Source organism: Apis cerana, linkage group LG4, assembly GCF_029169275.1.
Source record: "Apis cerana isolate GH-2021 linkage group LG4, AcerK_1.0, whole genome shotgun sequence".
NCBI lineage: Eukaryota > Metazoa > Arthropoda > Insecta > Hymenoptera > Apidae > Apis > Apis cerana.
This window is the reverse complement of record NC_083855.1, coordinates 11,026,056-11,042,174: the sequence shown is the minus strand read 5'-3', so window position 1 is coordinate 11,042,174 and position 16,119 is coordinate 11,026,056. Positions and strand designations below refer to the sequence as shown.

The 16,119-nt window shown below is 24.2% G+C and overlaps 3 protein-coding genes across 5 annotated transcripts; 2 read left to right on the top strand and 1 right to left on the bottom strand.

The window, feature by feature from the left end:
• Positions 1–4: 4 nt before the first annotated feature.
• Positions 5–2,523, bottom strand: LOC107996105 (malate dehydrogenase, cytoplasmic). Of its 3 annotated transcripts, none has more exons than XM_062074155.1 (6): positions 2,402–2,523; positions 1,918–2,039; positions 1,366–1,561; positions 757–1,079; positions 299–676; positions 5–210 (listed from the first exon to the last, which is right to left on the bottom strand). In XM_062074155.1, exons 2-6 carry the CDS (start codon positions 1,918–1,920, stop codon positions 109–111), a joined length of 1,002 nt encoding a protein of 333 aa, XP_061930139.1. In that variant the 5' UTR covers positions 1,921–2,039; positions 2,402–2,523; the 3' UTR covers positions 5–108. The 3 variants fall into 3 exon arrangements, with proteins under 3 accessions (XP_061930139.1, XP_061930137.1, XP_061930138.1); XM_062074153.1 differs by lacking the exon at positions 2,402–2,523 and adding an exon at positions 2,288–2,367; XM_062074154.1 differs by lacking the exon at positions 2,402–2,523 and adding an exon at positions 2,278–2,331.
• Positions 2,524–2,911: 388 nt separating this feature from the next.
• LOC107993983 (phosphatidylinositol-3-phosphatase SAC1) lies at positions 2,912–6,235 on the top strand. The gene is made up of 9 exons (XM_017050684.3): positions 2,912–3,189; positions 3,270–3,418; positions 3,529–3,620; positions 3,696–4,036; positions 4,125–4,236; positions 4,328–4,674; positions 4,778–5,155; positions 5,230–5,397; positions 5,474–6,235. The coding sequence occupies exons 2-9, from the start codon at positions 3,381–3,383 to the stop codon at positions 5,750–5,752; spliced, it is 1,755 nt and encodes a 584-aa protein (XP_016906173.1). The 5' UTR covers positions 2,912–3,189; positions 3,270–3,380; the 3' UTR covers positions 5,753–6,235.
• A 697-nt stretch (positions 6,236–6,932) lies between these two features.
• Positions 6,933–13,526, top strand: LOC107996104 (NF-kappa-B inhibitor cactus). The gene is made up of 3 exons (XM_017053997.3): positions 6,933–8,771; positions 9,643–10,001; positions 12,251–13,526. Exons 1-3 carry the CDS (start codon positions 8,374–8,376, stop codon positions 12,598–12,600), a joined length of 1,107 nt encoding a protein of 368 aa, XP_016909486.2. The 5' UTR covers positions 6,933–8,373; the 3' UTR covers positions 12,601–13,526.
• Positions 13,527–16,119: the final 2,593 nt, after the last annotated feature.

Genomic DNA, 16,119 nt, shown 5'->3' with positions numbered 1-16,119 from the left:
AATCTATATATTACATATCATGTATTATCATCAAAATTTTTATTTTATTTTCTACAATTTTGCCAGAACAAATAATTGGCTTTTAGTATCATAATTTACTGATTTTAGTCACTTTTCATGTAATACATTTTTTGCTTCTGCACGTTCCTCTTCTAATTCACTGGATGTAATATTTAACTTTGATCTAGCAAAGTCATTGATTGAAAGTCCCTAAGAAGTCAATGTAAATTATTTTTTTGTTTCAAAAATATATCTAAATATAAAAATATAACAAATAATATATAAAAAAAATATTTACTTGAACAATTTTGTATTGTCCATTTTCTATAGTAACTGGGAAAGAAAACACAATATCCTTTGGAATTCCATAACTGCCATCAGATAGTACACCCATGCTAACCCATTCACCTGGTTTGGTACCAATCCACCAATCTCTCATGTGATCTCCAGCTGCTTTAGCAGCTGACATTGCAGATGACATCTTTCTGGCAGCTATTACAGCTGCACCACGTTTCTGAATTGTTTCCACAAAAGTAATATTTAACCAATTTTCATCATTTATAACTAAAGATACTGGCTTAGTGGAATCTTGAAAAGCTACAGTAGCATGAGAAGCATCAGGATATTGAGTTGAACTGTGATTGCCCCAAATAATAACATTTTTTACTTTATCAACCTGTTTGCATACATTATATTTATTAAATTTTTCTAAACTTTTATCTATTTTTTTTAATATAATAATAAAATATTAATCACCTGAACATTCAATTTTGTTGATAATGCTGCTTGAGCGCGATTTTGATCCAATCTTGTCATAGCAGTAAAATTTTGTTTTGGAATGGATGGTGCATAATGAGAGCAAATTAAAGCATTTGTGTTAGCAGGATTACCAACAACTAAAACTTTAACATCTTTTTGAGCATATTTATCCAAAGCTTCTCCTTGAACTTTAAAAATTTCTACATTAGCTGCTAAAAGATCTTTTCTTTCCATTCCTTCTTTCCGAGGCATTGCTCCAACCAAAAAAGCTGCAGCTACATCTTTGAAAGCTACACTTGGATCAGCTGTAGGAACAACTTCTACAAACAAAAAATTTATATAACAATGAAACTATTAAAATCACAAAATATATGTATTTTTTATTAAAAGAAGAAATAAATAAAACAAATTATATATATTATATATATATAATATTAGTTAAATGTCTTATATAATAATATATAATGTTACATAATATTTTTTGTTGTATATTCATCAGAAACTATATGATCTCAAATTTTTTCTAATATATAATAATTTTATTAAAATATCCAATCAAAGAATATTGATATTATTTTATATTTAATTATAAATTTATATTTTTACCCCTTAAAAGTGGAAGAGCTAGATCTTCCAATTCCATAACTACTCCATCTAATACTTTCATCATAACTGGAATATCTAATAATCGAAGATTAATTGGTTGATTTGGACCAAAAACTGTACCAGCAGCAAGTTGATACAATAAAGAATAAGCAATTTGTCCTGCAGCTCCAGTAACTACCACATTTATTGGTTCACTCTAAAATATTAAAAAAAGTTATTATATTAAAATCAAAAATCACATAAACACAAATTTAAAATTTATAATATTCATAATTTAATTATAATATAAAAATATAATAATAATAATATAATAATAAATTTCTAGAGGTTATTTTATTTTAAATTTTATTATATCGATTCTATTAATACAGGTGGTTAAATCAAGTATATTATATTAGAAAAATTAATATATGATAAATAAAAAGCAATCGATATCTAATAAATAAATTGAAGGTCAAATATAGGTTAAATAATTCTTATATAAAAAATAAAATTTTAAAATATTTTATATTAATTTTATAATGAAAAATTAATGTGTTTCTTAGAACTTACCATTTTTTAGCTTTTTTTTTATAACGATACAATATTTTTAAATGACAATATTAAAATTAGTTTATCGAACTCTCCAGAGACTAAGGTCAGTTAGAATGATTGCTATAATAATAGCGACTTGTCTGGAAGATAGATTTGAATCGGTTGATAATACTGGAGGCCAAATATTTTATTAATTTAATATAATTTTAATCGATAAAAATTATAATATTTTGTTTATAAGTTAAAGAATATATATATAAAAAACAAAATTTTTTATTTAACTTAATTTAAAATTAATAAACAAAAATATTAATATTAATAAAATTTATAAAATTTATAAAAAAAAATTTGCAAATTATATTACTGCTATTTCTTTACATGTGCGTACAACTTTTTTTTTTATTAAATATAATTTAATGAATAACGTAGAATAATCTAAATATTTATTCTTAGTTCAATGTCAAATACTTCATAGATAACATTTTTGTTGCATAATATTTACGAATATCATGTAGAAGTTCAAAAATTTGTTTAAATAAAGTATCCAATCATCTTTTTACTGCCATATTCAATGATATTATAAAGTTTAATAAATTTTATACAGATTAATGGAATAATGCTATCTAAAAACTAATGATATTATGATATAGTAGTTATTTTATAAATATTAAAGTTTTGTATGAATTTTTCTATTTTTTTATTTAAAAATCTCATTTTGATTAATTAGAAAATCAATTTCAAGAATTATTATTATATAATATAATAATATAATATAAATATAATAATCATTAATTTAATTCTTTAAACAAATTTTTAAGCAAAAAATAATTTGAATTTAATGCGCATTAATAATTTTATCATTTAATTCAATTGGATAAAAATCTAAAATGGCATCATGTAATTCACAAAAATCCCTAAAATTTTCAATTTGCATATAAATGATTTTTGAATCACTAAATTCTCGCAATTAAAAATAATTATTTTTGGATTTTGCATATCAATTTATAAAAATATATAGGAAAAAATTTAAAAAATTTTAATATCTTTTTAAAATTAATCAGAATATTATAATAAAGCATAATAAATAAAAACATTATTTTATTGATATGATTTATCATTGATATGAATAGAAAATATTAGTTACTATGACGTTCTAAAATTTCATCTGCTATGGTTATGCAGTATTAGCGCTATATAGGTAACTAATCGTGCCGCGAAGAATAGAAGAAGAGAATTAGATAAGTGCGGAGGTTACTCCGATTTTGACAGATTTTGAACATGCTAATTCAAGTATTAAGTTGACAACAATTTGACAATTAATTTGTTAACTTCTAAACTCATATTCTAATGTACTTTGAATATATTTACAGATTATAATTTTTATTGTCATTGTATACATTATATTTTTTCTTATATTATATTTCATTTCTTATCAATTTATATTCTTATAATACGCAACGTAGAAGTTATTCTATAGCAATATGAAGTTACACCCAGATGTATATGATAAATTATATTTGTGAGTATATTTAATACATACTTTTTTAAAATTAAATATTAATACAACATATTAAATGATATATTAAATATTGATATTTTAATTATATTTCAAATAAATTGCTTTTTCAGATATATTACACCTGAAAAATTTTATGTAGAACCTATTGGAACTAAAGTGTTACTTGTAGTTGATAGAGTGAGTCAGCAAATTTATACACAAGGTAATTAATAACATAATTTCTATTTGATATTTTTAAGATAGCATAAATTTTTTAAATATTTCATTCATATTTTAGCTGGTACAGCTAGTCAAATTCCCTCAACTGCAAGCCGTAGAAAAATATGGGGTATTGTGGGAACTATAAGACTGTTAGCATGCAGATATCTTATAGTGATAACAGATGCTATAGATGTTGGAACTATAGCTGGTCATCAAATTTTTAAATTAATTTCAACAGAAGTTATACCATATACCAAATCTTCATTACATCTTAGTGAAAAACAAGTGCAAAATAATTCAATATATGTAGAAATGATCAAATCTATATTAAATACACCTTATTTTTATTTTAGTTACACATATGATCTTAGCCATACAATGCAAAAACTTCATAATACCAATCCTGAATTTTTACAGGTCATTATTTGCTGGATATTTATATTTGATAATTATATTATATTTTTTTATATTTGAAGTTTATTTTTTCATTTTTTTTATCAAATAGATGCCACTTCATGACAGGGCAGATTCTAGATTTGTTTGGAATGCTTATCTTCTACAAGATTTAACATCAAGACCTGAACAGTATAAATTTTGTCTACCTATTATTCATGGATGTATCCTTGTAAACAAAAAAAAAAAATATATATCTTTATATCTTCACTTTATATCTTTATAAAATTTATATTTTCCTTAATATTTATTTAGTTGTTTCATTAAATATTATTACTGTAACTGGTAGCACATCATTTAATTTGGGTATAGTATCTAGACGTAGTGTGCATCGTGCAGGAACAAGATTGTTTTCACGTGGTATAGATTCTACTGGTAATGTTTCTAATTATGTAGAAACAGAACAATTAGTTGAATTCAATGGACATCGTATGTCTTTTGTACAAACAAGGGGTTCTATTCCTTTATTCTGGTATCAGGCACCAAATCTAAAATATAAACCTAAACCTCAATTGGGTACTCATGAAGATCATCAAACTGCCTGTGCACGACATTTTGAAACCCAAATATTTCATTATGGAAAGCAAATTTTAATCAATTTAGTAAGTTTATAAAAAGAGTTAAAAGAATTTTCTTTTAACTTTTGTAAATATTAAAAAATTTATTAAAAAAAAATTTATTTTTAATATTATAATTTTAATACAGATTGATCATATGGGTTCGGAAGGTATGCTTGAAAAAGCATATCACAATGTAGTACAACGAATTAATAATGAGAACGTTCGATACGAAAGTTTTGATTTTCATGCTGAATGTAGAAGATTAAGATGGGATCGATTGAACATGCTACTTGATCGATTAACTCATGAATTAGAACAAATGGGTTATTTTTTATTATTAGAAGATGGAACATTATTATCGGCGCAAGATGGTGTTTTTCGTACCAACTGTATTGATTGTTTAGATAGAACTAATGTTGTTCAAAGTATGATTGCAAAAAGAGTTCTAAATGATGTGTTATCAAGGTTACAAATTCTTAGAAAGATCGAAGATCATCCTAGTGTTGAGGAACATTTTAAACGGGTAGGAATATAATTTTATTTATATTCCTTTTTTATATTTTAAATTTTTATTAAACTTTAATATACTAATTCTAGATTTGGGCTGACAATGCAGATATAATAAGTATTCAGTATTCTGGTACTGGTGCATTAAAAACAGATTTTACTCGAACTGGAAAGCGTACTAAATTGGGTGCAATGAAAGATGGTTTGAATTCTTTAACAAGATATTATAAAAATAATTTCACTGATGGTTATAGACAAGTATACATTTTTTTTATAAGAGATTTCTCATTCTTATATTTGTATGCAATAAAATCATACTATATTTATTCAATAGGATTCACTGGACTTGTTTTTGGGTCGCTATATTGTACAAGATGGCGAATGCACGCTAATTCAATGTCCTTTGGAATCGGAAAGAAATTGGCGTTATGCTACATTCCCTTTAGTACTTCTTGTTGCATCATCCATGCTAGTTGCTCATATAATCTTACCTTCGAGATATACTACTGAAATTTTATTGTATATACTATTTTGGGGTGCTATGGTAGCTGGTACATTTGCAACTATAATTCATCATGGCAAGCAATATGTAGATAAACCTAAATTGCTTTAAAAAGTTTTCAAATTCAGATAGAATATATTGTATAACATTTCTAAATTGTGAAATGTTAAAAATTATTTATTATTTTTTACCATCTAATAATAATTTTCAAATATATTTTTCTGTTAAGATTTATTTGAAAGAACCATTAGATAGTCTAATATTTAAATTTATAAAATCTACCTTTACATTCATATTATGTATGTTATAAAAATTTTAAGTCTAATATGTATATTGATGAATTAGATACAGTAAAAATGAACAAATGTGTTCTTATTAATGAATGTATATAGATTGACATTGTAATTAATATTTTTAATCGAGATATTGTTAATATCAATGCATTTTTAAATAGAATAAGATATAGCTTTTAAAGAAACATATTTGTTCCTTTTTCAGTTAATTTGACACATTTTAAAAAATATTGTAAAATATTGTAAAAAATTTTCAATTTTGAGCAACATTTGCTCGTATATAAAATCAATTTATATTCTATAGCGTTTAATATTTACCGTTCACATATATATATAAATTACCTGCAATTATTTGATCATTATAACTATTTGGTTATTTCTTTTAAATTCTAACATTACAGATATTTTCAACCTAAATATATATTTGCAACTTTTCTAATTTAATCAAATTTACAACAAAATTGGAAAAATTAATAATATATTAATATTGATTTTTTTAAATGAAAAAAATAAGTTTTAAAAAATAATATTAATGATTGTTTTGTAATTTATAAGCGTTCGAAGATCTAGTAAAAAATTGAATTGCATTTTAAAATGTACAAAATATATAAATTTCAAATATTATTTATATTTATATATAAATGTATATAAATTATATATTTAATACAAAAATAGAAAAAATATTTTATTTAATTTCATTAAAATTTTTTATTAAAAAATTATATATAATAAAATATATTGTAAAGATTATATATATAAAAATTTGATAAAATTTATAATAAATTATACAAATTATATTATTAAAACAAAAATATTACTTGCAAAGATTTAAATATTAAATCTAAATATATTTTATACATTATGTTTTATATATATATATTATGATCTATTTTTGATCTAAAGAAAAGATTTTTTGCCTTTTTTTATTTTAAACAAAGTGATGTCATTATTTCTTTTTGATTCTATTGATCTTTTGATTGATATCAATATTGCTTTTTCTTGATTTGCATCATTTTTTTCTTTCTCTAAAAAAAAAGATTTGAATAAAACATTACAATATTTTGTATATGGACAATTATTTTATTATTTGTTTATATATAGAATGTTAATATGTTCGTAGAATATCTTTAAAAAATCGATTTTAGTGAAATAAACACAAAAATTGATATATAAAAATGTTAATTGAAATTTATTTATTGATTAAATTAATTGAAATTAATTGAAATTTACGTTAGATGAGACAAAGCAATAGAATGCGATGGAAACATTTTTCCGTTTCAGTTCGTTTAACATATTTCAATTATCTAATTAATTTAATAAATAAGTTCAGTTGATATTTTTACATATATTAATAATCAATTTTATTTCGTTTAATCAAAATACCAAAAGTATCTTATAGACCATAAGTATTAAATACATTATATATTAATATTCTATGTAAGTAAATAAAAATTTTAAATAAAACTATATTATATATATATTAATATTAAATATATAATTTATAAATATATATAAAATCTATCTATATTGCAATTAAAATAATTTTACATGAATTAATCGAATATTTTCATTATATTAAAATTAAAAAGTAATATCAAATAAATATAAAAAATATTTATAATATGTTCGATTCAATTTTTTTCTGAACTTGTTATCTAAATGCCAAGTTAAATTGAGTATAAAATGTATAAATAAGTACATATATGTATACTATACTACTAACTTTGCCATGATGGGTTTTCCCACCCCTACCTTTCTCCTTTGAGAGCACACTAACTCACACACACAAACCCACCAGAGGTTCTACTGTGCCTCGCAAACTCGCGGTCATATAACGTTATACGGTTAGTTCGTTTTCAGACAGCGCGTTGAGTGGAGTTTCGTTCAATTATTAAGTATATACATATATATATGTATATATATGTATATTTATATTTTCTTTCTTTGTTTTTTTTCATCAAAAATACAAATTCTTATGTATATAATCTTTTCTATCAAATAAGTTTCCACATTTAAGGTGAAATATTTTCTTATAAATGAAATTATAGAATGACGTAATTAGCCATCGATATTTACAAACACTGTCGAAACGAGAATCCAACGACAACGAAAAATCGAACACATGTAAAGAAGCCAGCTGTTCGAGGCGAATGACAATCGAATGATTGCTCGAATAAACGGAGCAGTGGCGTCGCTTGCGAACGAACGAAACAAGAACGAATAAGTTCTGTTGTTTTGAGAAAGGAAAATCGAACGAAATCGTAAAAATCGATTAATTATTCATTCAGAAAACTACGTAAAAGCATCGCATCAAGATTTTAGAAAAACTTAATATACATATACTCAATACATTGTGTATATATACAAATCAAAACCATAGTTTTTTTTGACGAGCGGGAAAAAATTGAATTTTGTACTGATCAAAAGTTGACATCGAAAATGTTGAATTCGTCAAGGACAGCGCCAATGGAAAATAATATTCCAGTGAAAACGCAATTAAAGTGCGAAGAACAATGTCATACCGATTCTGGATTTTTATCTAGTGGAAATCTCCAAATTAGTTCTGATCTATATGATTATGAATTAAATGTAAACACACCCGTTACCCCTATGAAATCAGATAGTGGCGTGGATCTTGGCTTAAGCGAAAAATTGAGTCAACTCATGAGTTGCAAGGTTCAAGTTGAACCTACTGTTGAATTAACTCCAGTAAATATTAATAAATTTGATCAACACGATGCTTCAACATTATCACGTGAATGGCATCAATCCACTAAAAAACAAATCAATAATGAATTTCAACAACTCTACTATGATGAAAATGATAATGATGATATGTAAGTAATTTTCATAGAATATTCTTCTTTCTTCAAAATCATTATTTCTTAATTTTAATTATATAATTTTCAATTAATTTTCTTAATTTTCTTAAATTATAAGATAAATTATAAGTCATCATAAAATAGTAATTAAATTATTTGCTATATAAAATAAAATTTTCTATATAATTAATATAATAAAATAAAGCATAAATTTTTTTTTAAGACATCAAAAATACCGATTAGTACATAGCAATATGTTAAACATAATTATCAATATATTAATAATTAATCAATAATTATTATTAACAAATAAAATTTTATGATTCAACTTTTCAAAAAAAATTTTTTAAGTAACCGTTATTTTTTATGTTTGCTGTAAACAAATACACGTGGATGACGATCATTTAAGTGGGATAAATCAAATTCTGCTATATCGATTAATGGTACATGTTTTGTTTATTGCTTGATCATCATAAACGATTTTAATTCAGATTATGATTAAAATATTTTCAAATAATAAAAAAAACAATATTATTTCATATTCATATATATATATAGATATTTCTTTACAACGAAAATATTATGTGCATATATAATAAATTAATAAAAATCAAAGAAATTATGATTTAATTTCAAATAAGTAATATTGTTATTGAAATAAATATTATCAAATTTTAAATTTTTTATGATAAGTGAAATTAAAATAATAGATAAATAGAAAAATATGTGAATCCATTCTTTCATTCTTTCCATATTTTATATTGCGAAAAATTTTGATTAATTGAATCATTATAACTAAAAAATTTTTTTAAAAGTCCTTTTGTTTTAAATCTTTTATTAAATTTATAATGTTGCTTATAAATTTGTTTCTTTATTTTTCTGTTAGACAACTTCATATGGCCATTGTACAAGATTTTGTAGAGGATACGTTCAGCTTAATAAGAAATTCTACAAGACCACATTCGTATCTTTTAAATATCTTAAATCATAATGGTCAATCACCTCTGCATTTAGCTGTATTGGCACGACAACCAAGGATTATTAGGGGATTAATTCTGGCAGGTGCAAATCCAGCATTGAGAAACTTTCGTGGAAACACAGCTCTTCACCTAGCTTGCGCGACTGGCGATCTTGCCTCCGCAAAAGCTCTTACCGATCCTTTAACCTCTGTAGAAAGAAATTATCTTCTCCCTGGAAAAAAAATACCTGCTTTACCACAAGATCTTGAACAACCGAATTATGAAGGTAGGTGATTAATTTATAATTTCATAATTCTTTGTTTATATTTTCATTTCTTATCTCATTTCCAAATGAGATTTTGTTAATTTTGTTGCTTTTTAATTATATAATTAATAATGATAACTAATAGTCTATTGATAAAAATTTGAATAAATAATAACGCGAAATATTTTTATCTTTTTTAAATATTCAATTGAAGTATAATACAAATATGATAGAAAAAATATTCAAAAGAGAGAGTATTCTCATTAGTAGACAATAGGAAGTGTATATAATAAAATGCTTTGCAAAGAAGGAAGAAAATGTGCATGACGCATGACTGGTATTGCTTGTGAAGAGGATAAACGAAGCAACTCGGAAAATCCTAACAACATTTATCGCATGAAACAACAGTCATTGGCATTGCATGCGCGCGCGAACAGAAAACAATCCTGTAATCCGCGATTATTTGCGAATTTCCCATGATTTCATCAAGGATCGAGAATAATATTCCCTTATTCTGTTTCTTTTGTTCGAAAATTATATAATGTTAAAATGCAATAGAATTATTGATATTTTTGAGAATATTGCTCATTACTTTCTATTATATAGTAGAAAATATTGAGGAGAATATACATTTCTATATAACGATATCTATATTCATATAATTCGATAATAATTCATCAATTTCTTGAAAAATTACTTCAACAAAAAACACTTCAAAGTTTTTTGAAGAAAAATTTAATCAGAAATTTTTTCTATATTTTTTATCTATTTCCCATGTATTTTTCTTAGTTTTAAACATAATTGATAGGTAATAAATTTTGTATTTATCATGTTGTTTGTTTCTTTTTATATATATATTGGACCTTGTACATATAACGAAAATAATTGAACGTTCTTTTACATAGTTCTGGAATTTCCACATAACGTCATGCTTATATACCATTCTGTACTTATATCATATATAGATATATATACAGAACGTCGGACTGCTGGCGTAACGGCTGATTTTGGACCATGACGAAAATAATTTAAGTTATACTATGGAACAATTTTCAATTTAATTGCAGATTCACTGACTGTTACTATACTTAATCGTATTTTGTTGTCTGGTGAACATTTATATTTTTATTGATTGATAAAAGAAAATGTAAACATTTGCGTGCATTATTTTATCGAATCGAATGAAAAAGTATATATATATATGTATATTCAAATTAGGCTTATATTAAGAAGATATAAGATATATAATTTTTTGCATATGCAAAATATTGAATATATGCATTCAATATTGAATATCAATATCAAGGATTTGAACGTATTTGCGATGATTTTTCGATTGATGAATTGATGAATTTAAAAAATTTTACGGATACAAAAAATTAGATAGAAAGAAGAAAGTAAGAAGAAAAGAGTATTGCGATTTTAAGCTCGGAATACACACGAAGGAATTTTGGCGCGTCGTCTGCACAAGCGGGTACGCGCGTTACATCACGCAAGGCGTGCGATGAGACAGAAAGCCTGTAGCAGATGTTTTTAATATTTAAAAATACCTACACGACTATTTGTGTGTCGTGATATTCATGCTCCACAACTCGGTTCAACTCAATTCGAATGGGAAACTCCACAATGGCGCGGAAATCAGTGGACTTTCGCTGTTAAATATTTTCTTCGAAAAATAAAATAAAGGATAGAGAAGATTTAGTTATTTATTTCATATTTTTGATCTTTTTATTTAGTTTATTACGAATATCGGAACACAATTTAATTTTTAGACGAACTTTAAGATGGTTAATTATATTTACAAATTACCGATATGATATCGTTCATGTATGGAGAATTTCAAAATATGTAAATTACATTTCTTCTATCTCTGATTATATTTCATATATCATATAAACATTTCGATAAGAATAGAAACATCAATATTTATGCGGTAGAGTTCTGTAAATCTTTCTGTTATGAGGCTCAACTGCAATGAAATTACATTCCGCCAATGTACATAGTGCTAGTGGTAACAACGGAGGGTTAATTTTAGCAGTTACTTTGATCGGTACGAACCTAGTTTGGACCACGGGACGCCAGCCAAAAGAAGACGACAATGATTCACCGCATCTTCCTAGTTCTATCTATATCTTTCAAAAGCATGTGACTCCATCGCATCATTATGAAGCAGGCATTTCTATCCCAATGAATTAAAATTGTCTGATTAAGCAATATGATGACATTTTCAAAATTCGAAAATATTCATTCGACATGAATTTATGTTTCAGGACAAATGTGTTTACATATAGCCGCTTCATCGGATCATGTAGAGCTCGTACGACTTTTGGTGCGTCGTGGAGCGGATCTAGACGCCAGAGAAGGATTAGCAGGACAAACGGCTCTTCATCTCGCTATAGAACGTAATTGTCGGTCAGTGATCGCGTTCCTCCTTCAAGAATGTAGGCCTTGTTTAGATACACCAAATTATGCTGGGAAAACCGCATATCAGACAGCTCTGCTCTATGATAATAAACTTGCAAGGGAATTAGTAAGACTGGGTGCAACACCGGAACCACTTTCTGAATCAGATTCAGACACCACTGACGAAGACGAAAGTTCTGCTAACAATTTATCTTAAAAAAAATGTAAGCGATATTAACATAAATGCGTCTATTAATCCTTTGACTAGCGTTTTAGCTTTGTCCATTGTACGAGTATTTATATCTTTCGATTATTATGGATATATTGAATAGCCTCATTTCTGGCTACGCATTACAATACCATACATAGCATAGACGAAAATAATTCGCACTTCGAATTCAAATAATAATCATAATAAATCGTCGAATAAGTTTTATTTAGTTAAAATTAATTAGTAACATGAATGTAAAATGTATCATAAAAACGAAAAAAAAAAACGAAAAATTATACGATAAAACGAGAGACGAACGAAGAGATAAATGTATCTTTTTCTATAAGAAGCAACGTCAATGCTTCGTTAATACGAAAAATAATAATAAATACGATTATTGTTAAACAAATTAAATACAAAGAATTCACATTTACGCTTAGGAGACTGTAAGATCTCGTTTTGTAAATATAGAGAAAAAAATATAAAATATTTTTGTTGACTGATATGAGAATGTATCAATGATATTAATATGTTTGAAAGTGTATTATGATGAGAAATCTGATAAAAAGAAGTAGAAAAAGTAGTACATAACAAAACATTTATAATTTTATTATTTGTTTTACATTTGTATATATATATATATTTATATTAAGTAAATTAAGAAACAGAAATAATACTTATGAATAGGACTATTTATCAAAGATTGTATAAATAATTTACTCGCGTATTATTATATCAGAATTACGATATTTTATTGTAAACTTATTAATTTCATTCGTTTTTCTCTCCCGATTGTACATAGTCAAGTTTTATTAATATTGTAGACATATCGTTTTATAGTATCAACAATAATAATGCGACAACATTAATGTTGTCATAAGACATCCATAATTATTCTTTTAATAATAAAAGACTTTGAAAAATTCGATAAATTTTAAAACTTCTTTTATATTGATGTATATGAATAGTGAAATTTTATTAGAAACATTATTTATAATTCGATTTAATTTATCGAAAAGTAAGTGCAAATTTACGAAAGAGTAAAGAAAGACAAAACATTCGTAAAAATATAGAGCAAGAACCGGCTGTTGGTTATTTCGAGTTTATAACGTGTAATGGTCTAGGCATTCTCAGAAGCTTATATACTTATTCCTTTTTGGGGGAGTTTGGTCTGTGAAGTGCACAGGTTCTAAGATATATTTGGATCTTGGAAGAGAGGGGATTCTATTAATCATCTTAATAGTCTTTCGACTGTAAGTAAGTAAAATAAAATTAAAAATTTAATAATCAAAATTATTATAATAATTATAATAATTAATTATTAAATTACTTATTATTATAAAATATGATACTTTCTGTAATGTAATATAAAAATATTCTTAGGTTATATGATCCAATATTAGTGAACAAAAAATAATTGTGAATATAATATTGCGGTTACCGAACTGGTTACGGGAAAAAAATACAGCACGACAAATAGCTGGGATTCCCCAATTACTTCAGTTTGGTGATGGAAATACCAGATTCTGTGGTATGCCAAATCTAATAACCTTGAACATCAAAACATTTCAGCATTAAAGTTCATAATATATCTATATTTACAAATTATTATTTATATACAGATAAATTCATTTTTTATTCTTTATTCAAATGTATAGTACCATATGAAATGATTGTTTGAAAAAAATGAGTTAAAAAAAAAGTGAAAATGAGAAAAATGAGAACGAAAGAATCTTTGATAAATTAATAAAAATTGAATATAAGTAATCAATAAACGAAAAAAATGTTTTTATAAAGTTAGAATCCTTTTTTTTGAGTTTTCCAACATTTTTTTCAGAAGAAGATTTAAATTAATCCTTACAAAGTGAACTCATGAAAAGATATGTCCTTCGAATCGCGGAATGCCTGAACTCACTATGTATAAATATTAAAAATATATCCCGCCAAAATATCATCTTAGTCGGTTTACAGATACCAATGTTACCAGTTATCGATAATATGGCGCTATTATTGTAGGAAATGAAAATGGAAAATTTTTCATTAACTGGACAATATGGCGACTAATAATTCTTAAAATAAAATATACGTTTTTAAACACATATAATTTTTGCATGTATTTTTAATATTAAAATTCTGTTTTTTGTAAATTCTAGTTTAATTTATAAATTTTAACAATATGTAAAAAAAAATTTTATGTTTTCAAAACCAAAATTTTAATTTTTAACAGTTGCGTAGTGTAATAAAACTCGTTTAATTAATTATTATTGTACAATTTAAATATTTATCTATATAAAGTCTATAATTCTAATTTTTGTAAATACATATATATATTAAAATATAGTTGGCATGTTCAAAAATTAATATAATTATGAATAAAACAATTTCTATGAAACTGATTCAATTCATTTCTTTTGAGTCGATAAAATAGTGAAATTATCCATGCTGAATTACTTTATATTTTTATTATATCTTTATTTTTCTACTATGTTGTTTATTTTCCTTGTCTATCTACAATCAATTAAACATATTTTCATTATTTCTCTTTTAAGACTAATATAATATAATTTAATATAAAAAATATAGATATTACATTTCTACTTTACAATGACAATATATAAATGCATTCTAATAATAAAAATATATGATATAAAATATTTTGACGAAATGTACTATTCAACCTATAAAAATTAAAAAACTAAAAATTTAGATTCTTTTCGATTTCATTATCTGATTAATAGTTAGGTTTGTTCATCACTAGATGGTGCATCAATAACCATAAATTGTATAATTTTTAAAAGTTGTTTTTTTAATTCCAGAAAATTAACTTATTATATAATTGCAAGTTTTTATATAATTTTTATATATTATAAAATAGTACTTCTAATTGTAAATTATTAATATAATCAATATCAATTAATATAATCATTTATTATTATTATCTTAAATTTGTTGTAAGAGATTAAATAAGGTTATTATATTTAATTTAATTAGTCTCAATTTCTATTTGAAAATTTTTAAAATTTCCATATGAATATTTAAATTTTAATATACAAAAACAATACTAATCACAATATTACGATACGGTACTGCTGATCAGCTGAGTCGTTTTATTCTTTCTCTATCTCGTTAGTATAAAATAAAATTGCCTACGATTTAAAAAATAAGATTAATTTTAATTATTTGAATTAAAATTTTTGCACGTCAATTTTTATATTTATTTCAATATCTAGAATTAATTCTTTAAAGAAATCCTTTAAAATCCTTTATTTTTAAATAAAAACAACAATAATTGTAATATAATTATAATATTTGTATAATTTATTTTTTAAATCGAATTCTGTTCATTATTTTAAATTTTTTATATTTTAGGTTAATATGTAAAAATTATATAAATATAACAAATCTTTTTTTTATTCTAGTTTTTAAATGTTATAAGATCAATTTGTTGGTACCTATTGTTAACTATATGTTGGTAGCCATGTTGATAACGTTGGCAATAACTTTAATACCGGTATAGAAGTAAAA